General features: G+C 37.5%; 1 protein-coding gene across 10 annotated transcripts in view; it reads left to right on the top strand.

Moving 5' to 3' along the window:
- The window catches only part of LRBA (LPS responsive beige-like anchor protein), a 430,053-nt gene that overhangs the window by 290,930 nt on the left and 117,405 nt on the right, over nucleotides 1-21,718 (top strand). For all 10 annotated transcript variants that reach the window (XM_089525694.1, XM_089525696.1, XM_089525700.1 and 7 more), the window contains 4 exons: nucleotides 13,350-13,467; nucleotides 16,151-16,253; nucleotides 17,895-18,010; nucleotides 19,415-19,527. In XM_089525694.1, coding sequence (XP_089381820.1) covers nucleotides 13,350-13,467; nucleotides 16,151-16,253; nucleotides 17,895-18,010; nucleotides 19,415-19,527 — 450 coding nt within the window. The remainder of the gene's footprint in view (nucleotides 1-13,349; nucleotides 13,468-16,150; nucleotides 16,254-17,894; nucleotides 18,011-19,414; nucleotides 19,528-21,718) is intronic.

The following is a 21,718-nucleotide window of genomic DNA, read 5'->3' on the forward strand; positions in this document are numbered from 1 at the left end:
AAACACTCCCAATCATAGAAAATAAATCACCATTCACACAATGGAACAAGGAGATAAGAAGGTTCATATGGAGAGGGAGGAAGCCTAGAATAAAATTAAAAGTATTACAAGGAAGGAAAGAAAAAGGTGGTCTAGGTTTACCTAATCTTGAACTATATTATAAGGCATGTGTACTTTTATGGGCTAAAGACTGGATACTTTTAGAAAACAAGAAACTATTAGAAATAGAAGCGGTGGATATGAAGGCAGGATGGCATGCGTATCTAGTATATGACTATAACGATAAAAAATTTAACACACATAGAATAAGGAAGGTAGTATTAAAAACTTGGAAAAATTATAAGAATTTCTTTTATAATAAGATTCCAAAATGGTCCTCTCCACAAGAGGCTTTCCATAAAGTAGAATATGGGGGGAACCACATATGGTTAAAACATGAGGACTGTGTGGAAAAAACAAAAGGAAAGTTGGAAATTAAAAAAAAAGAAGATCTAGAACGAGAGGGGAAAAAAATTAATTGGTTACAATATGAACAATTAAAAATAGAAATAAAGAATGATTTAAAAGATAGGGGCATAGAAATGGAAAAAACGGAATTTGACAAAATTATAATGGGTAAGGAAAAAGCTACAATCAGGAAAATTTACAAATTGTTACTGGACCTCGATCAAGAAGAGGAAACGATTAAAGTTTCAATGATAAGGTGGATGGAAAATTTAGGGAAAGCAATACCACTAGAAACATGGGAAAAATCTTGGAGGGATACTCAAAAATTTACAAAAGGGAACACTTTGAAAGAAAATTATTATAAAATACTATACAGATGGTACCTGACACCTTCTAGGTTGAAAAAAATGGAAAAAAATGTAAATGGGCAATGCTGGAAATGTGGCGAGAAGATGGGAACAATGTACCATGTATGGTGGCAGTGTAAAGAAATCCAAAAATACTGGAAACAAATACATAAAGAAATACAAAACATAACAGAAATTAAAATACCACTAACGCCAGAAATATTTTTGCTCAACATGATAGAAATACCACAAAAAAAATTAGACAAAATACAGACTAGTTTGATTTTATATTTAATAACGGCAGCACGCATGGTATTTGCAAGATATTGGAAACAAAAAAAGATGCCAAATTTAACAGACTGGAAATTAAAAGTGTTGGAATTGAAGGAGATGGATAAAATGTCCATGTATATTGTAGGGAAAACAAAGCAAACGTTTGAAAAGAAATGGGGAAAACTGCAAGAAAACTGGTGTCAGTAGAAACTAATGTAGTATACAGCAAGGAAGGGTAAGGGAGAAAAAATAAAAAATAATAAAAAAAAAAAAACAGGCGCTAGTAAACCTCGATAGAAAAATGTACAGACAACCATAATTACAGAGTAAGAAAAAGGAGACTATGTTGCCTCTTTGTCTTTTTTTTTGTTTCTTTTCTCTCTTCTTCTATAAGGTTCTATTATAGCCTGTATGTATACTTTCTTCTTTTTGAATATTGTAATTTTTTTCAAGAAAAAAACCAAATAAAGATTTATAAATGGAAAAAAAAAGACATTTTCAGTTAACCATAACTACAGTGCGCCGTCACTGTACATGGGCACACTACACGCTGCTTCAAGCTTACACTGAAGCCGCACATCAATAAAAAATATGGTGTACATGCCCATGGTGGGTGCACTGCATGGCACCGCGAGCACACACCTCCATTGTTTTCAATAGGGCATGGGCATACATGGAATTCCCCTTATGTTGGGGGATCCAGAATGGACTCCCTGCTTAAGGGAAGGGCCCACTGTATTTCAACAGAATTTCAGCTTGTAAACCACACTGGAACATACAGTCTGCCCTTCTTATACACAGATTTTTTTATACACGGATTCAAGCATCCATGGCTTGAAAATGTTCAAAAAAAGTATACATTTAAAATATCAAACCTTGATTTTCCAATTTTTATAAGGGACTCCATTTTGCTGTGTCATTATATTTAATGGGACTTGAGCAGCCATAGATTTTGTTATCTATGGGGATGTTGGAACCAAACCCCAGCGTATAACAAGGGTCCACTGTATTTCATTCAGCAAACAATAGTTGCCAATTTTGGAACAAGCCTTAAGTCAGAGTTTGGAGTGGGTTATGAAGTGTTTATCTAAGTTGCACATGCAGTTATTATGAATGAAAGGGGGAAGGCAGAACTGTAATTACTTTCCATTACCATCTGGCTTAGAAGCAAAATACTCCTGTTTATCTTGTTTGTGTGAGTTCCTTTTTGCTGATCAGTTGGCCACCTAGGCCCGTGGTGGTGAACCTGTGGCACACGTTCCCTCTCTGGCACATGAATCCATCTCTGAAAGCATGTGGCAGCCACAGTAAGTAGGGGTGAGGGGTGCGTGCTTGGCTTGGTTCCCTGTCACGATTTGGTTTGCCTTGGGAGAACTGGGCCACGGCAAGGAGGGGCAGGGAGGTGCGTGCGGCTGGCCCAGCTCCTTGCTGCAGCCCAGTTTTCCCGATGAAAACAGAGCCGCAACAAGGAGGGGTGGTGCATGGCCCTTATAGGTGGAAGTCCCACCCCTTCTGGCCAGAAGCTGTGTCCCTTCCAACTGGAAGGCTCACACCTTGCTATGCTATGGGATTCTGGGAAATGTAGATATATGAGGTGTAATCCATTGGGTTTTCTTGGCAAGATTTCTTCAGAGGTTTGCTGTTGTCTTCCTCTGAGGCTGAGAGAGTGTGATTTTCCCAAGGTCTCCCAGTGGGTTTCATGGCTGAGCTGGGATTCGAGCCCTGGTCTCTAGAGTTGCATGCTCAAACCATTGGCTCTCTTTGTTCTTGTTTTTGTGCTGCACTTTCTGTGCTTTATTATGCTTGTGTTGTTGTTGTGTGCCTCCAAGTCATTTCCAACTTATGGGCCCAGAGCACCATCCTTCCGTTCTGAGCGCTGGTTCCTGGTGACCCTAAGGTGAAACTATCATGGGGCAAGCTTCATCAGAGGGGGATTTCCATTGCCATCCTCTGAGACTGAGAGAGTGTGACTTGTTTGTGCGTTGCTTTGAAGTCATTTCCGACTTCTGGTGACCCTAAGGTGAAACTATCATTGAGTTTTCTTGGCAAGTTTCATCAAAGGGTTTTGCTATTGCTAGCCTGAGGCTGAGAGACTGTACCTTGGTTTTCGCCCAGAAGTCCCACCCACTCCAGAAGGTGGAAGTCCTGCCCCCCAGCACTGGCTAACACCTTGTGCAGGAATGCCACTGAGTTTGGACACTCAGTCTCTAAAAGGTCCACCATCACTGATCTAGCCTGTAGTGACCCTTGTAGCAAACACTTTCATTCTTCTTCATAGGCTGTATTTTATGTCATCCTTTCCGTCTGGAATTGCCTTGCCAAAACATTCTTGATGTGCAGTGGTTAGCATTTTTCTTCTGAATTCATCTCCCATTCAGATGACTCTAGAGTTAAATCTTTCAGTGGTTAGGATGGAGTGGGGCTTTTTATCTGCAACGTGTATGCATGCCAGCAGTTTTGTTTGAACACATGGTTTGCCATTTTATACCCTTCAGCTGTCCCTTCATCTCTTTATGGAGTATTTCTAATAGGTAATTTAACCTTGAAAACAAACAACCCTTGCTTGACTTTTAAATACAGAGAGAAAACAGGCTACTAAAAGAGGAAGTTAAAATAGGACTTGTTTTTGTTGTTAACTACCTTTGAGCCAATCCCAACTCATGGCTACCCTGTGGATGAGACAGATCCAAAACTCCCTATCTTCCACTACTCTGCTTAGTTCCCGCAAATTCACAGTTGTGACCCCCTTAATAGAGTACATCCATCTAGCATGTGGTCTTCCTCTCCTTTTACTTTCTTCCACCTTTCCTAACATTATTGACTCATGCCTTCTCTGGATGTGGCCAAAGTACAACAGCCTCAGTTTAATAATCTTGGCTTCCAGGAGATTTCAGGCTTGATCTATTCTAGGACCCATTTGTCTTGTTTGTTTTTGGCTGTCCATGGTATCCTCAGCACTCTTCTCCAGCAGCACATCTCAAATGAATTAGCCATTTTCTTAATTGTCCATTTCTCACACCCATACATGGTAATAGGGAGTGCAAATTCTTGTACAATTCTATCTTTCATACTTAGTTGTATATCTTTGCTCTTTAGGATCTTTTCCAATCTTTTACAGCTGCTCTCTCCATTCTTAGTCTTCTTCTGATTTCTTGACTGCAGTCCCTGTTCTGATCTGTGTTTGATCCAAGATATTGGAACTCTTTTACTATTTCTATTTCCTTATTGTCTAGTTTGAATTTATGTAGATCCTCCATGGTCATTATTTTTGTTTTCTTTATGTTCAACAGTAAGCCTGCCTTTGCATTTTCTTCCTTGACCTTCCTTAATAGTTGCTGTAGGTCTGTGATGTTTTCTGCTAGTAGTATGGTGTTGTCTGCATATCTTAGATGGTTGATATTCCTTCCTCCTGTTTTCACTCATCCTTCTTCTGTTTCCAAGCCTCCTCTTCATATGATATTTTCTGCATATAAATTGAACAGATAGGGTGAAAGGATGTATAGTGTGCAGCCAGCCAATAACTTAAGCAGTGGGTAGCTGTATGTTCTGGAGTAGTATAGGAATTAAGTGTGCAATAATGGGGATCTGTGCTTCTCAGATAATGAGAAAGCCCATATTATCTCAGAGTGTTACAGGTGTCTCTTTATTTGTGAAATCTTAAATGGTATTCTTCCATTGGGGGCGGGTTTCTGTGAGTTACAGTAATGACATTAGTTGAGAGGAGGAATCTCAGGAGACCATGGTGAATGTCTGTTCTGTGTTAAGAAGAAAAAGGATGTGGGAGATGTGAAATTGCCCTAAGTGTATTCCAGTACGGATTTGCTGAAACTGCTCTTTGTATGTTCAAAAACCTTTTAAAAAATTAGGCCTACCTCCCTGCTATTATGAGGTTGTAAACTGATGGTTAGTTCCCCTAAAACTGTTTGATTTTAATACAATGTTTGCAATACAGTCCACCCATTTCATAACATCTGTGTCTTCTGACAGCAGTACACTTGATCTATAAAAGGGCTTGCATTTAAAGATAAGCTTTCATGTAAACAAATTAACTTCCACTTAAATGGAGAACATTTCACCTCCAGTAATATTCCAATTCAAGAAATATCTATTTTTTATATGACTCATTGTAAATGTAACTGTTAAGGTAACTAGATGCCTCAATTCTGGGAGATAAGTACTTTAAAAAATTTATTGTGATCCAGTTTAAAAGAGGTAATCTTTTAGTATCAGATATAAAAGAACAGTTGGATGTATTCAATAATCAAACTGAGAAACACTTAATTTTAGTTGTCTGTAGCAATATAGCACACAGTCCATGTAAAACAAATTGCACTTTTGGAATATACTTTAATGCCCATTTGACAAAGGAGAAAATGGGGTGATTGAAGTTCAATTTGTACCATGTTATTAACCATTTCCACTTGACTAGATGAGTAAAAGGATAATGGATGAGGGTTTTATTATTGCCTTTCTGCTAAAATGAAGTGGTATAAAAGATAAGGTAATGAGATTAATGAATAAAAGGTAAAAGAGTAATCAATCAAACTCAAACACTGAGAAGCGATGACAGCACATAGTAGTAAGAAAACATTTTTTTTTAAAAAAAAGTAGACATCATCAACATGAGTGGAACTTTAAAACTGACACTTACTGCCTTTAACTGTTTAACCCACTGTGCACTGAATTCTCTAATAATACCACCACAATCATGTAATAACATACTTTGTCTGTTTTTCAAACCCTAACAAATGTAATTTATTTACTGTAGTTATACTTGCTTTCCTTTTTCAAAAATCCATTTTTTAAATAATACAATATAATCTGTTTCAAAATACACTGTAATTATAGCACCTTTGCATACCACTATTCTTTCAAAGAATTCAGGGAGATTCCCCCTTGAACCTAATCAATTATGTAAAATTTGGCTGTCAGATAATTTGCTCAAGGATATCCAATGAACTTTGTTGTCAGCATAGAGATCTGAACCCAGATCTCTCTGGTCCCAGTTTAACATATTATTCATGTTAACCAAATTTTTGAGGTCCCCCCCCCCCCCCAGTTATGAGTAAGAGAGGCAGAAAAGAAAATCCTGAAGCTCACAGTACAGAATGCTGTCTGTTTTTATCTATTTTATCTATTTTTAAAGGTTGTAGTTGCTCACCTGTACCAAACTGTAGTTTATTGACAGCAAACCTCTCATTGTACATTTTCCACCTCCTACTACAGTAGACCCAAATACACAATATAAGGAATGCCTAATATCTCTACTCTGCCACTCAAAAGGTTTTGGTCCATTAATATACTGACCTGGAAATTAGGCTACATTACTTCGTAATGCATGGTGCTTGTATGATTGGTTGTATAAATATCTGCACAAAATAGCTTTGTGCAGAAATAATATTTTTGGGCAAAAATATGGTGGTTTTGTGTGTGTATGTATGTCTGTGCATGCAACTGCTCTGTTCACGGTTTTGTGGGAAAGTCCTGAAATCCCATCCCCCCAACAAAGCCTCCGAACAAAAATCTACATCCTTATGAAATATTGGCTGATAAATGTTTAGTCGTAGTGGAATCCAGCAGTTTTCTTCAACAGAAGTCTTGTAACTGCTTCTTCTTCAAAGATGCATTCACAACCTCAACTGCTTAGCTAACCATTCTTCTTCTAGTAGCTCTGATGAGCCTGGATGGTTATGAGAGAAGATTTAAGTAGTGGGTATCATTTCTCCAAACACAAAAGAAGACTTCAGGCCCTCATGTGGACAATTACAGGGAACAAAGAGTAAGAATAAATGCTCAATTTTCCCACTATAGGGAAGTAAGGTATGGGGTCATCAGGAATATGCATTATAACTGATGCCATTTAACAATTCATATATGATCTGAAGCCACGTTGAGCAATGCATGCAACCAGATTAGCAAAAATGGTAAAAACAAATGATTTTTGAATTGGATGAATGTGAAACAAAGTGGCAAATTAGATTCAATGTAAAAAGAAAGGAACCTACATTGTGGTCTATTGTGATTGTTGCCCAAATCTATCTTACAGGAGGTCAATTGAATAATTTAAAAGGGAATTCTTACCTGCACATTTGTTCTCCCCATTGAGAAGGTGACTTGGGCAAGGGACACTGACAAGAGAGCTCAGCGTCTGCCAGGTATCTTATATCTAGCTCCCTTATCACAGCTGCTGAGTGGCTAGTGAGCGTTTCTCAGCAAGCCTCTTGGAACGCTGAAGGCACGCCCTTTCTAATCTCCTCTGGCTGAAAGTAGGAATCTCAATGCTCTGCTGTTCTATGTCTCCCAATTCTGGAACTTTTACTGGGGCAAGGCTGGGCTGCTGAGCCCCAGGCTCCACTGGAGAAGATCCCACAGAGCTAGGGTCTGGCTGGGAGAGCAGAGGTGGGACCTGGCAGGGCAGAACTGGGGCCTGGCACAGCCTCAGGTTCCTCCTGTACCTGAGGAGCCGAGTCCTCCTCCTTGTCCTCGTCCTCCTCCTCGTGGCTGCCTGTGACAGGATCTTTGGATTGTAGTGAATTCTTAAAATGTCACCTTTGGGTGGCAGCTGTGAAAATGTCAAATTCTTTGCTAGAGATTATGAGGAAAGGACTGAAGGCTGCAGTATTGTGGTACCTTTATTGTTTCAGCCATGAAATAGCCCATTGGGTCACTTGCTCCTTGAGGAAAGTCAAACAGAAGTATGGGTGCTGTGTTTAGAAGACAGTCAGTAAGGGAAAGTTTATACAATTATGAATGGTGTTGAAAAAGTGACAGGTTTTTCCCTCCACCTTCTGTCAGGCTAAAATATGGGTTGAGTTATGAAAACTAATGGACAGTAGATTCCATTAGTGTTAATTTTATGGAATTTGCTGCCACCAAGTAGTGATTGATGACGACTTTGATGGCTTTCAAAACAGATATATAACATATGAAAGGTCTGTCAGTGAATTCTTCTCGGGGCAAAGAGGAATGGCTGTTGCCTTAATAATCTGCTTGAAGGCTTTCCAGAGGTTTCTTGTCGATCTTCATTCAAACTAGATCCTGGGATAGTTATACAGAGTGGCCATTTTTACATCAAGAGATGACATCATAAAAAGATGATCGGTGGAAGATCCAATGATGGGCTTCCACTGGCAGAATCCACTGGAAATAGGAGAGACACGTTCTAGTGCACTTTTCCTTCACAGTGTACACCAATACTGCCTCAAAACCAATTTTTCAGGGCTGTGAGTGTATCCTTGTCATGTTGGGACAAGCAGAAAGTTGAATTTAGTCCATCAAAATGTTGAATTAACTCAGAAATGTGCATGAAATGTAGCTCTGCTAATATAAATTTATAGATGCATAATTTGGAATTATTATAAACTAAATTGCAGTGCGTTATGTCACACTCTAGTGAGGGAGACACTGACCAGGAGAACTACATGCCTACTCAGTCTGTCTCTGTCCAGGTTCTTAATCGATGTGGATAAATACAAGGCCCTAGTGCTTGGAACAGGAAGCTGAGACAGGGGATGCATTCCAAGGGTAGATTGTCCATCACAAAAGAGGACACATGGCTACCCTAGTGTGATACAAGAACAATCTTATCGTTGTGTCAGGAGTTTCTTCCAGATCTGCCAGTTCAATCTGTGCTTGTGCGTCATATTTTAACCCAGCTCTGTCTTTATGAGTTCTGAAAATACATATTTTTGACTATTTCAGCCTTGCATGTAGGGATGAATAATTTCTGCAGTTTGTCCTCACTGTGGAACAAAATGAATATTTTTGTTCATTTCTTGCCCAGTGTTCACACATACCAAAGTGTTTTAGGAAATTATTATCTGCAGAAATACATACAGATTTTTGTATTAAAATTATGTTCTTTTTTAAAATAATATTCTGGTGCAAAGTTTCTGGAGTTTGGTGCAGAAAAACTAGTAATTTTGTGCAAAAGACCAAGTAGATTCTGGAAAGTGTTTTTTTCTCCTTGTGTGGGAAGCACTGTTGGCAGAAGCCCATTCATTTTATGGGGCAAAAAATAATCTTTGCATAAAAATTGCCCACTGCTTTTGCACAAAAACATATGGGTTTATGGAAACAGTTTGTGTAGAAAATATGTTTTTCTGTGCAAAATCAGTGGGGTATTTTATGGGGAAAACCCCCAGTAATCTTCCAAAAATATATAAAAATCTGGGTATTTGGAAACAATGTTTTTTTTTCATGCAAGAAACTATTTTTTTCAGCCCCCCCCCCCCATTTCACCCCAAAACATGTGTATTTCTGTGCATAATTTCCACAAACATGTCAATAGCTGGTGAAAACGCCACAAAATTCACACCTCTGTGTTATCCTTTTTAAACAGCTTTCCTGAATGTTGGGGAAAACAATTTTTGAGCCAGGAAATAAATAATGAAAATATTGTTTCCATTTTTTACTAAGTTCTAGTCCACCACTAGTACTCAATGTGGGGATGAAGACAGAGGAAGAGGTGGCAGACCAATTGGTGAACGATTGTTTTAACAGTACATTCTTTCCTGTTTGTTGCTTCTGTTTTTGTTCCTTCCTTGATATTTCTTTCATGGCTGTGGTTAATGATTGATTGCCCAATCCTCCTGTTTTGGATTGGCCTACACAGCTGTCTTGCCAAGACCCATTACTTGGTATATTTCCATGTTATCTGGATTCTGGGTACTTCCCTTTTAAATGTTGAGGCATCCATCCTGCAAGTAACAATTGCGTATGGTATAATGCCAGACATCATTAATGCAGACTGTTCATTCATGCCATGTGGTTTATGAGGGGTAGATTAATTGCAAGAGTGGAAATCGCTCACATCCTTCAGTTAGTCCATGAAAAGATGTTCTACATCTTTGCATAGAAGAAACCTAGATTTTGTATTTTTTTAAAAAAAGTTTGAAAACAAAATAGATTGCAAGGATTAGAAGTCAAGCAAAGGCCGATCACAAGAGTCAATGAATAATTTACAGACCATGGGCTTTGAGTCCCATCAGGTCAGCAAAAATAATGCATTATGAAAAAGGAATTTCAGTTTGCTGTACATCTGTCTGTTGCAGCAGCTTAAAATAAAACAGATTTACCCATCCAAGACAACATCAATTTGTTAGCCACTGCTTCGTGTATCAAATAGCATTCCGTGAAAATATCAGTATCATTGGTTAATATAAATGAAATTAATTTTTAAAGCTGGGCTAAAGGTTGACATATGAAAAATTGCATTACTTTGCAGAAGAGAAATTTCTGTCTTCTAGTGAAATTTCAGGTCAGGAGGGCAAGTAATTTTCCCAATCTTCAATGGGAACCAGTGAAATATGAACTTCATTGTCACCTAGCCCCAAAGCGATAAGATAAAATGAGCTGATACATCATTTGCTGTGGTTTTATCATCTCCTGCAGTAATTGGAAGAGAAAACATAAGAGCTTTTCTCTCAAATCGCCTTGCTTCCTTATTCAGATCTAAGCCATTTTAGTCTGATCAATACAAAGGTCATAGAGCTTTTTATTTATTTACTTATTTTGTAAAATCTCTGTGCTTGCCAAAATGTCTAATGTAACATTAAAATAATGAATATGTTTAATTGAGTTTTTCACCCATGGAAGAAAGGAATGAGATTGTATATCAATCTGCTGGGGAGATAAGGGTGAAAAGAATGTTGAGGATGCAGAATCCAATAGCTGCATGAATAAACATTTGACAATTAGGCATTGCTTGAAATACATCTGATTTCAGAGATACACCTTTCCTTTTTTGTTAGTACATTGTAGTGTTCTATATATTTGAAGTGTTTATATGCCTGAAAGGAAGAAACACATCAAGTTTTTTTCAGTATATAAAGAATAATATGAAAGAATTAATAGACTTTGTGATCAAGTGTAAATTACATATATAGCAGAATATGAGATTTCATTATGTCTGTCTGGGAGGAATAGCTTGGTGATGGTGACATCACAGTTTAAAGGAAAGCTTCAACATTAGTCTAAATTATTTACTTTCTTCTGCTGAAGTGGCATAAAATTGGCATTAAAAGCACCAAATAAATGTACTATTGTAGTCTTCCTGTAATATGTCATATATTGTGTGTTGTGCATTTTTATTCTCTAGGGCTGCAAATTTTGGTTTTGAAATTCACTTTTAGACATTTTATTCCCTAGTTTTATGGTTCATAACAAGTCAAGTGACTTATATTGCATTAACGAATAAAAATGATGCAATTATTAAATTACTGTTAGCTCTGCAAAGCACTTGCAGATTTAATTACCTCTAGACTACACATATGCCCATGATCACTGATATGTTAGTTTTTTGGTGTACATAAATGAAAAAAGAAATTTTATTTTTACTCTCTATGTCTCTGTGTTGTTGAAAACCTTTATCTTAGTTTATGGATATCCTTCCTTTTCCCCAGACCTAGGATTCAGGTTGATCCTAAGCAAGAGATTTGATGTGTTAACCAAAACAATCAATTGTGTTCATGATAGTTACAAGAATGTTACAGATGTACTTTCTATTAAACTTAGTGGGAATTTCATTTCATGTGAAGTTCAAGATAATTGTACAGATTATAACATCAACAGAGTGTGATGCTGTGTTAAAGTATCGTGTTCAAGAACCGCCTATAAATGCTCATAAATGAGATAATGGAATTGCATAGTATAAGTCAGCCTGGTACCTCTTATGCATACTGAGAAATGAGTTTTTTCCATCTAAAAAACTAAAATTAGTTATTTCTTCACCCTGCCCTTCATTAATCAAAGAAATAGGCCCACTGAGATTAATGGTGTTTGGAAATAAATGGAAACTATGCATCTTTTAAAGTGGGATATTGTCAAAGTAGGTTTGGAGTGCTAATTGTAGCCGACAGTTTCAATCCTATACTACAGCTTTACTAGACAGTAAGTTCTACTTCTCTGTCAGTATAAAATTTCACTGTACACGAGCATCAGATTTCTTTTATTGTTATTAAATCAATACCAGTACTTTGATTGCTTCTTTTGCATGGTAAACTGAAAATGTACATCTGTTTGGTCAAGCAAAATAGATATAGGAACAAATGAAGACATAGACTTCTCAAGATGACCTATGAAGTATATATTGAAGGAGGATATGTGTGCATTTTGTATCTCTGCAGCTAATATGCCTGGTGTGATAACAGTGGAGCAATAGTAATGATGCAGTTTCCATAGTAACTGGTTCATTGGAGGGCTAGACCTCTGTCTAGGGTGCTGTCAGTATGTGTGGAGTTTCCAAGAACAGAAAGTCCCAAAGAAGGTCTGCTTTCACCTAATCCAGTTTTAATTGAACTCCAGAGACTTTGAAGTGAATCCATAGACCAGGCAGATACTAGGCCAATGTGAAATGAAGGCCTGTTTTAGGCAGACCTCAGCTGCTTCCAAACTGATAACTTCTTACAGTTAATGCATCATAATTTGCTCAGCAGTGCTTGTTAGAATTTCAGTGGCTATATTTGAGGTTCTGCTAGTCCAGTTTTCTATCCTGTTATTACCAGTTAAACTTGCTCTCTGTCTGGTACTCTTGGAAAAATCAAGGATATTGGGAATATCTCTAGTATTCAAAGAATTATTGTTTTCTTCCTGCAAAACTTTATACTGAATACAGAAACCATCATTCTAGGTTATACACCCACTTCCAAAACCTGTCCTGTGCCTTTAATTGCTTTTAGCTTATAGGGGAATAGAGATTCAAAATCTAGGGATATAATTTATTCTGAGATTTTATTGAATAAGAAAAAGATTCAGTTTTGTCCTGAGATCCTGATACTGAAGGCCGGAGCAGACAGGCAGGAAAAAGTGGCTCAATCCTGCTTTTCCCCAAAGCAGGTCAAAACCCTGTTGCCCATACAGCCTGTTCCCAAGGTGGCTGATTGTGCATGGCCCAACCACACAGTGTGGCATCAACCTGTGCCCCTGGGTAATTTTTTTGTTGCCTTCCCACCATACATGGGTACCCTTGCACAAACACACTGCCAGCAAACCTCAAGCACCTCGCATGTCCTCCCAGATGCCATCCCATTGGATGCTCCACTTGTTCAGGGCTCTTGAACATCATTCTAATAACCCTTCAAGGATTGTGCAAATTGTTTAGATTGTCTGGATTGACAAGTCTGGTAAGTACAAAGAAAGCAAAGAGAGAGAGAGAGAAGAGAAAAGAGAAGAAAGACAGTGAATGGAATCATGTGAATTCACAATAAACCATTAGGTCCATGAGAGAGGAACAGTTGCTTGTTTCCAATGCATCTCTTCTCTTTTTTTCTTTTTCTTTGTTAGATACTTGCTTATACAGAAGGACTCCATGGGAAATGGCTGTTCTCGGATATTCGATCAATCTTTTCTCGACGATATCTCTTGCAAAACACAGCTCTGGAAATCTTTATGGCAAACAGAGGTAATATTATTTTGGAAATGGGTTCTGAGAACTTGAAATATACATCAGTCTGTGTTAGATTACATTTTCCTGTTTCTTTACTTTTTATTGGAGAGGGCTTATAAAGTGTGATTCATTATTTATATATAAACATTCAGTCCCTTCTGACCTGCATGTGAAAAGCCCTTGTGTGTTCTGGCAGGAGAAGGGGTGGAAGAGGAGCAGATATTATGGGTGGGGACATTTGATATTTTCCTTCCCTTCCCTACTTCTAGCAGCCTCTCGGGAACACCAGTTAAAAGAAGGGTGGTGAAAAGAAGTGTGTGGTAACTAAATCATTGACCAGTCAAAGCTCTCAAACATCTTTGCTTGGAAAATTTCCCCAGACATGCACATTGGACAATGGAAATTGGTGTGGTTGCTGGAGTAGGATTTGTGAGATACGCTTTCTTGTTTCCTACTGATCCATAAAACTGACTGGGTGATGTTGGGCCAGCCACTTTCTTTCAGTCTGACCTTTCTCATAGAGTCTTGTGAGGGTAAATTGTGGGGGAGGAGAACCATGTATGCTCCCTACTCTCACAGAAGGAAATGCAGCCAATACCTATGGCATAAACGCAGCCATCTTGGGTCCCATGCTGGGAGAAAGTCAGCATATAAACAAATGAACAATCATTCATGCAGGCATTAGTACACCAATTAGTAGCCCAGCCTTTCCCAATCTGGTGCCCTTGAATTGTGTTCAACATTGTAGTCAACACAAGAAACGTATTCAGGGATAGCCATGTTGGCCATAAAGCAAAATAAAAATAAAAAGTACAAAACAGCAATACCTTTATTGGCCAACCAAAGTGCACAAAAATGCATCATGCAAGCTTTCAGAGCTTCCCTGGCTTCTTCATCAGGAGAAGAAAAGTGACAGCATTAGATCCACAGGCTTATATTTTGTCTCAGATGTTACTTTTGTTGTCAGTTAAAATGATCAACTTAATAAAAGTAACTTTCCTTGAGATTCACATTGTCACTGTCCACAGTCTGATGACACCAGATTGAGGAAGTCTATACTGGTCTCACATGGGATGCGTTACCTCCTTCTGCCATCTTTCTGCAAGATAGCTGTTAAGAGGTGGGTGGCAAAGAGAAGGAGCATGGATCTTTCTCCCTAAGCTCCTCTTTTCACCATGAATGAATTTGCATATGCTTGCATAGAAAAGTTGTATGATTAGACACAACAGTTTCTTGTCTCAATATTGTATTTGAATGTCTAAAAACAAATGAAAGAAGAGGACAGAAAGTGAGCCATAGATATTGTAAATCTTTGTGACATGGTCTGTCTTACTTCTGGGACCTGCCCTTTTAGCCTTAGAATCATAGAATCATAGAGTTGGAAGAGACCATTCAGTCCAACACACTGCCATGCAGGAACTCACAATTAAAGAATCCCTGACAGATGGCCATCCAGGCTCTGTTTAAAGACTTCCAAGGACGGAAACTCCGCCACATTCTGAGGGAGTGTGTTCCACTGTGGAAGAGCTCTTACTGTCCAGAAGTTCCTCCTAATGTTGAGGTAGAACCTCTTTTCCTGTAACGTCCTAGTCTCTGGAGCATCTTGACATCTTGATCTCTGTAATAATAATAGCCCTGTCTTTTTAAATAAGTAAGCCTTGTTCCAATTTAATTTGTTTCTCCATCCAAAGAATATATACTATTCAACTTCCTTAGGGAAAGAAGATTAAAATATATTGGGGAAAGCAATAAAGAATCATGAGGAGACAAATGAGAAATAGTAATTAAGAACGTGAAAGGTAAAATGAGGTATTAAGAAGTTAATAATATAATCAATAATATTTTCCATATCTCCGAAACTGATTGTTAATTTGATTGGATTGTAAATTTCCCTATGCTGTTTTCTTATTTCGGAGGGCGGTGAGAGAGGGGAGAAAATTATAATATGAAACATGATTGTACAATATGTATTATACATGGTGTAATAAAAATTATTGAGTATAATAAAAAAGTAAAAAGTAAAAAAAAGAAAAAAAATCTAATAATAATAATAATAATAAGAAGAAGAACCCTGCTCAGGAGTTTTCTTGAACCCAGGAACGTGCTATAGTTCTCAGTAATGGGATCTCAGTAACTGCATGCAGCTGAATTCTGTTACAGAGTCCTGTGCTGCCCTTTATGTTCAATGGATTGGGAAGCTTCCAAGTGCATTACAGCATTCGCGGCAGGTTTTAATTGTGGACCAATATCCCTATCTCCGGATTAGCTCTGTATGCGAGGAAGACCTCCTTCACACTGTATTATTACAGTAGTTGACAGAATGGTTCCTTCCTGGAATTTGTAGTTAGGTGCATCCGAGAATTCTAAATATCTTGTGAAACTACAAATTCCAGGATTCTGTATGATGGAGCCAGATCAGTTAAAGTGATATGAGAAACTATAATTGTGTAATGTAAAATTGGTCTTGTAAGTGCTTTCATCAGACTAATGAAGACAGAAATTCCCACAAACTAATATAAGCAAATTCATTGGCTGATCCTGCTATCCTGATAAAGTTAATTAATGTGAAACCATCTCATACTTAGCAAACTCTGTGATGAGGAAGAATCTTAAAGATATGTCTTGCACTTTCTGAATCCAACATTTTAAAAAACAGCAAATAATGTCTTAATCTTTTTCTGTTTTTTTTTTTTTACAGTTTCTGTCATGTTCAATTTCCCAGATCCTGCAACAGTTAAAAAAGTGGTTAATTGTCTACCTCGTGTTGGAATTGGTACTAGTTTTGGACTGCCCCAAACCAGGTATTATGAATACCTGGGTTCTAAACAACTTCCTTTATGCTTTTGCAAACAACAACAACAAAATCCCATAACCAGAAAAGTGAAGAAGCGTGTGTGTGTGTGCTGTATTTTTAATTTTATTTTTATGCTTTTTAACTATTTTATACTTTTCAGAATTAATGGTGTTTTAATGTCACAAACCTTTAATTGTTTTATTTAACTTTTTTATTATTAGATTTTTAATTAATCTTGTTTTTGGCCTTGATAAGCTATTTTGGATCCCATACCAAGAGAAAGGCAACATATAAATTAAATAACTAAATAGAAACAAGAAAAGTAGTGCTCAAATAGCCTAAAGGCACCAGAACCTGTCTGCTCTTGGAAACTAAGCAGGGTCAGACATAGTTAGTATTTGGATAAGAGATCACCAATGAAAACCAAGTGCTGTAGCTATATTTCAGAGTAGGGAACTGGCAAAACCATCTCTGAGTCTCCATTGCTTGATAAAATCCTATGAAACTCATGGGGCTGCCATAAGTCAACAGGCAACTTGAAGGTGTGTTTCAATACCACTGTCTTTTTATTTGTTATCCCCATGCTGCCCGATGTAGAAATGGTTGTCTTCTGTGTTACAGTCATGGTCTGTCAAGAGAAGGATTCTAGGGTTGGTGTTTGATTGTACAAGTTAGAATGAAGCATAGCATATTTAGAAAATACATAAAACAGTTGTTAAAAACAATCTTGGTGGGAAATTAGAATAGAATTCTGATTAATCATTGAAATCAAGACTGAAATTAGACTGCACTGTTGTTACTCCAAATAGAGTGAGTGATATGGGTTGGAGGGAGTAATGGGAAGTAAAACAGGAGGCAAGAAGAAGAAAATTATTCTGATTTAATGTCCAGATGTATCTGTTCAATACCTACAATTTCTTGATTGTGGTCAGAAAGTGTGCCTGGTGCAAATAGAAAAGAAAGCTGGCAGGATATAGCTTTCTAGAACTAAGGCTGCATCTGCACTGCAGAAATAATCCAGGTTGACACCACTTTAACTGTCATGGGTCAATGCTATTGAATCCTGGGAACTGTAGTTTTGTGAGACATTTAGCCTTCTCTGTCAGAGAGCTCTGGTGCCACAACAAATTACAGTTCCCAGAATTCCATAGTATTTAGGCTTGTCAGGTGGATTATGTCTGCAGTGCAGATACAGCCTTAGTTGTGATTGACAATAATGAAGAGAGAGACTTAATTCACAAATACAGAATAGATGAAGATATCCTCCATAGTATTCCTTTCAATGTACAGAATCAGGTAGTGAAACCAGAAGATAAAACAAACAATCCATGGATAGATTGATTCATGTCTTAGCAGTCATTTCCATGGCCACAATGGAACTTCTTTAAGCCACTGTGATTTTTTTTTAATTGCTGTTAGCTGCTTTGTGTTCATAAGCCTGCTTTCATAGATCTTTTTTCCCCATATGATCCTATATGACAAGATGGGGGTGACAGGATGTGCCAGCATTTGAGAATTACAGTAGTTTAAGTAAAATTCAGATTGCTGCTGGAATTAGCACAGCACTTTGCATTTGTAATAAAATTAGAAATAGATTTATCATGATTTCACAATACATTATACCACATACTTATTTTTTACCTTTCAGGCGCATTTCAATGGCCAGTCCACGTCAGATCTTTAAAGCATCAAATATGACCCAGCGATGGCAGCACCGAGAAATTTCTAACTTTGAATACCTCATATTTCTAAACACAATAGCAGGTAATAATTATAGGATTATAGAATTTTCTGGGAATGTGGATGTTTGTTTATGACACCACCACTTAGCTGCACTGTTCCTGTGGATATTTTAAGTGTCAATATCCTAACGTTTTCAGTTTCAGTTTCCAGTGACATCTTCCATTAGCAGAACCAGGAGAAAATGATTCTTCCCCCATCATCCCATCATGCCACCACAAAAATAGTTCTGGAGTATTAGAAAGCTCTCTGGAGTTTTAGGGGGGAGGGGCAGTGCAGAGGTCTAGAGAAGGGAGAAGAAAAAGTTTTGTTGTGCTAACAAGTGTTTGCTTGCACAACACTGGATTTAAGTTAGTATATATCCAGTCTATATATCTTTTGCTATAGTATTTGGAACATTCCTTTCCTTGTACAATATGAATTCTAAGCCATCTGTTATTACTGATGGGCTGTTTTAAAGAACATTAATTTCATTTGTACAATGAAATACTTTACAATGATGACAAAAAATAATAAGATGGTGCTACTATCTCCACACAGTAGATCCACATAATAATCAGTTAGAAAATTGTTAACTGTCCTCTTATAACATCTGCTGACCTATCATAGATTTGGAAGGGACCATGGGTCCAACGTTCTACTTTCCAGAAATACAGAACGAAAGCACTACAAACCTTTGTTTAAAGACTCCATTGAAAGATAGTCCACTGCCCTTCAAGACAGGCTATGTTGAACAGCCTTATGGTAAAGATTGTCTTCCTAATGTTTAGGATGGTATGCCTTTTCTTGTAACTTCAATCCATTGATTTATGTTCTAGTCTGTGGAGCAACACAAAACTAGCTCTCTTAATTTTCTTTGGACCTCTCTTCAGATATTTAAAGATGTCTGCCATGTCACCTCACAGCTAAACATACCTATCCAAGCTAAACATACCTATCTCCTTAAGCTATTCCTCAGATGTCTTGGTTTCCAGACATTTTACCATATTGGTCACTCTCCAGCTTGTCAGTATCCTTGAACTGTGCTGTCTAGAAATGGCAACAGTATTCCAGGTGAGGTCTGACCAAAGCAGACTAGAGTGGCACTACTGCTTGTCTTGATGTGGACACTATAATCATGTCCATGCAGTCTAAAATTGCATTGGCTTTTTTGGCCATTGCATCACACTGCTGATTCATGTTTAACTTGTGGTCTACCAAACCTGCTGTAAACTGTATAAACAGTGACCTGTGTACATTTTTTAGTTTCCATTCAGGTTATCATGAAGCTCAAAAGAGTTCACTAGAAGGCTAGGTAAAATGGAGAAGCTGTAATTGCTTTACATTATTATAATGGGTCAAATTTTCAAATATCATATTTTTAAGATGTGGAATTTCTTTAACTCCCTTGCCTTTAAAAACTTTTGTTTTTAAATTTTTGCTCATCAGGACGTTCTTACAGTGACTTAAACCAGTATCCGGTATTTCCTTGGGTAATCACAAACTATGAATCAGAAGAGTTGGACCTTACACTTCCAAGTAATTTCAGAGATTTGTCAAAGGTATTTTTTTCACATGGTGTTTACATTTATTACATTTATTATTTATAAAATATATGCTTAAGACTATGTGTCTCCTATTGTTTTGTACTTGTTAATAAATTATAAAGTGTGTGATGGGATACTTGTACAGTCGGTTCTTTGTATCTGTAGGGGCTCTGTTCTGGACCCACCTACACCGGCTGTGGATAGAAAACCTGTGGGACCTCAAGTCTCATTGTTTGCAATAGTGGCATGATGTGCGCAAAGCTGTGTTGGCATGGCCATATGCACATGCTGCCATTGGGGAGAATGGGGTGGAGTTATCTGCGGATGTTCCAATCCACAGATGACCAGCCCACGGAAGAAGAGAGCTGACAGTAGGAATGCTGCTTAAAAGGTATTTCTAGGTAGGCGAAGTTTTGACTTGGGTTCAGAAGACACATGCAACTGTGGAGTAGTACGAATTAAGCTTTTAAAGTTTCAGTCTTCCCTGAAGATATGGATGTTTATGTGGCAATAAAGACAAATTTGTTACACTCTTGAAGAACCCCCTCCCCTCAACACAGATAATTTTCTTCTGGGGGGAAAACAATCAGCAGTGCTTTCTGCAGCTGTATTCTGTCATATGAAGCTATAGAGCATAGGCTTTCCATAGGCTGCTGGAAATCTGTGGACTAGATCTCTGAATGTGAATGGCACTTGGTATGCCTATTTGTACATTTGTGGTAGATTGAATAAATCTTTTAGTCTCCACCAGACCCTTCATGACTGGCACAGAAAGGGATAAGAAACTGCCACAAGCCTATGAGTTACAGTGCTCCCCACATTTTCACTGTCCAGATAGGGTTCCATATTGGGCTAGATTTAGCAGTCTTTTGCAGCAGGCCCATTGTAAGCCTACTGTGGCAGAAGTTAAGTAAGGAATATGGAAGAAATAGTTTGGCCTGCTGGATTTTTGATGCTGTCAAATGACACTGAAGTTATACCATTAGATGACATTACTTCATTTTATGTAAGCTTTGATATTCCTTTTCTTGTCATAAATGAATTTACTAGCAATTACCTTGTTCTAAAATGTTTTCAAGTGCAAGGGGAATTGTTTAGAACTGTGGCAAATTTTTCCAGAGGGCAAAATAAGATCAAGGTAGCAAAGTATCTTTTGTGTTTAAAAAAATGATAATGATGATCTTACTTCTAGAGAATATCTTCTCATTTGACAGCTCAAAATTAAAAGTGTAAGAGTTCTGCTGGGATACAGTGCTTACAATTTAAGCTGTATGCAAGCATGTAGTTTTTAACAAATCCAGAAGGATTTCTTTTGTATTTATTTTAACCTCTAGTACAATATCATAGGGACACATCTGCTTGTGTGTTGATTTATTGCTGCTCCTGTTCTCTAAGCACTGTTCAGGTATAGCAGTGAAATGTTTGTGTCTCTGACATCTGCATCTCACCTTGTGATCTATTCTTCTTGCATTTAATTGCAGTTGATAAGATGGCACTTTTTTATTTGCTGTATTTTAAGCACTCTTTTGATCAATGCTATGTTCTTGGCAGACAATTTTTCAGAGTTTGGTTACTATCCAGAACATTATCACTACATAGTTCTATAAATAATTTTTGTTAATTCTGCTAGGTTCATTTTTGACCACATTTCAACTGAAAGTACAACTGTGCACCATTGTACATTCATTTTGGAGTGAGTTCCACTAAACTAGGTGAACATCTTAATAAAGAAACATAGGATTTCATTGTACTTATCTCAGCTGGCATTAAAAGTAAAACAAAACAGAAGGTATTAGTGGATATCTTGCATGATGATGACTATGCAATGAAAAAAATCTTAATATATATTACTGTTTGCATTTCACTGTGTTATTTATTGAACAGCCTTTTAAGATGCTTTACTATTCCTGACAGTTACTGTGCAAATTTTTAATCTAGTCTTTGCACTGTAAGTAGTTAGCATGTAATCTGGTAACCAGGAACCTTTGCTATCAGATGGGACAAGAGTGTAAAAGAAAAAAAACAACATGAGCTAAACTACCTCTGCTGAAACTTTGGTGAAAAATTACTTGAAAGAGGCCTTTTTGAATCAACCTTTCTGGGGAATCGAATTTAGTAATTTTCAGACTCTGTCCATATAATGTCATTTCAATCAAGGATTCAATCCTCTGAGTCCCACAGCTGGACACAACTTTTATGTTCTTTG

Source organism: Sceloporus occidentalis, unplaced genomic scaffold (assembly GCF_023333645.1).
Source record: "Sceloporus occidentalis isolate IW3139 unplaced genomic scaffold, rSceOcc1.0.p SCAF_5, whole genome shotgun sequence".
Classification (NCBI taxonomy): Eukaryota; Metazoa; Chordata; class Lepidosauria; order Squamata; family Phrynosomatidae; genus Sceloporus; species Sceloporus occidentalis.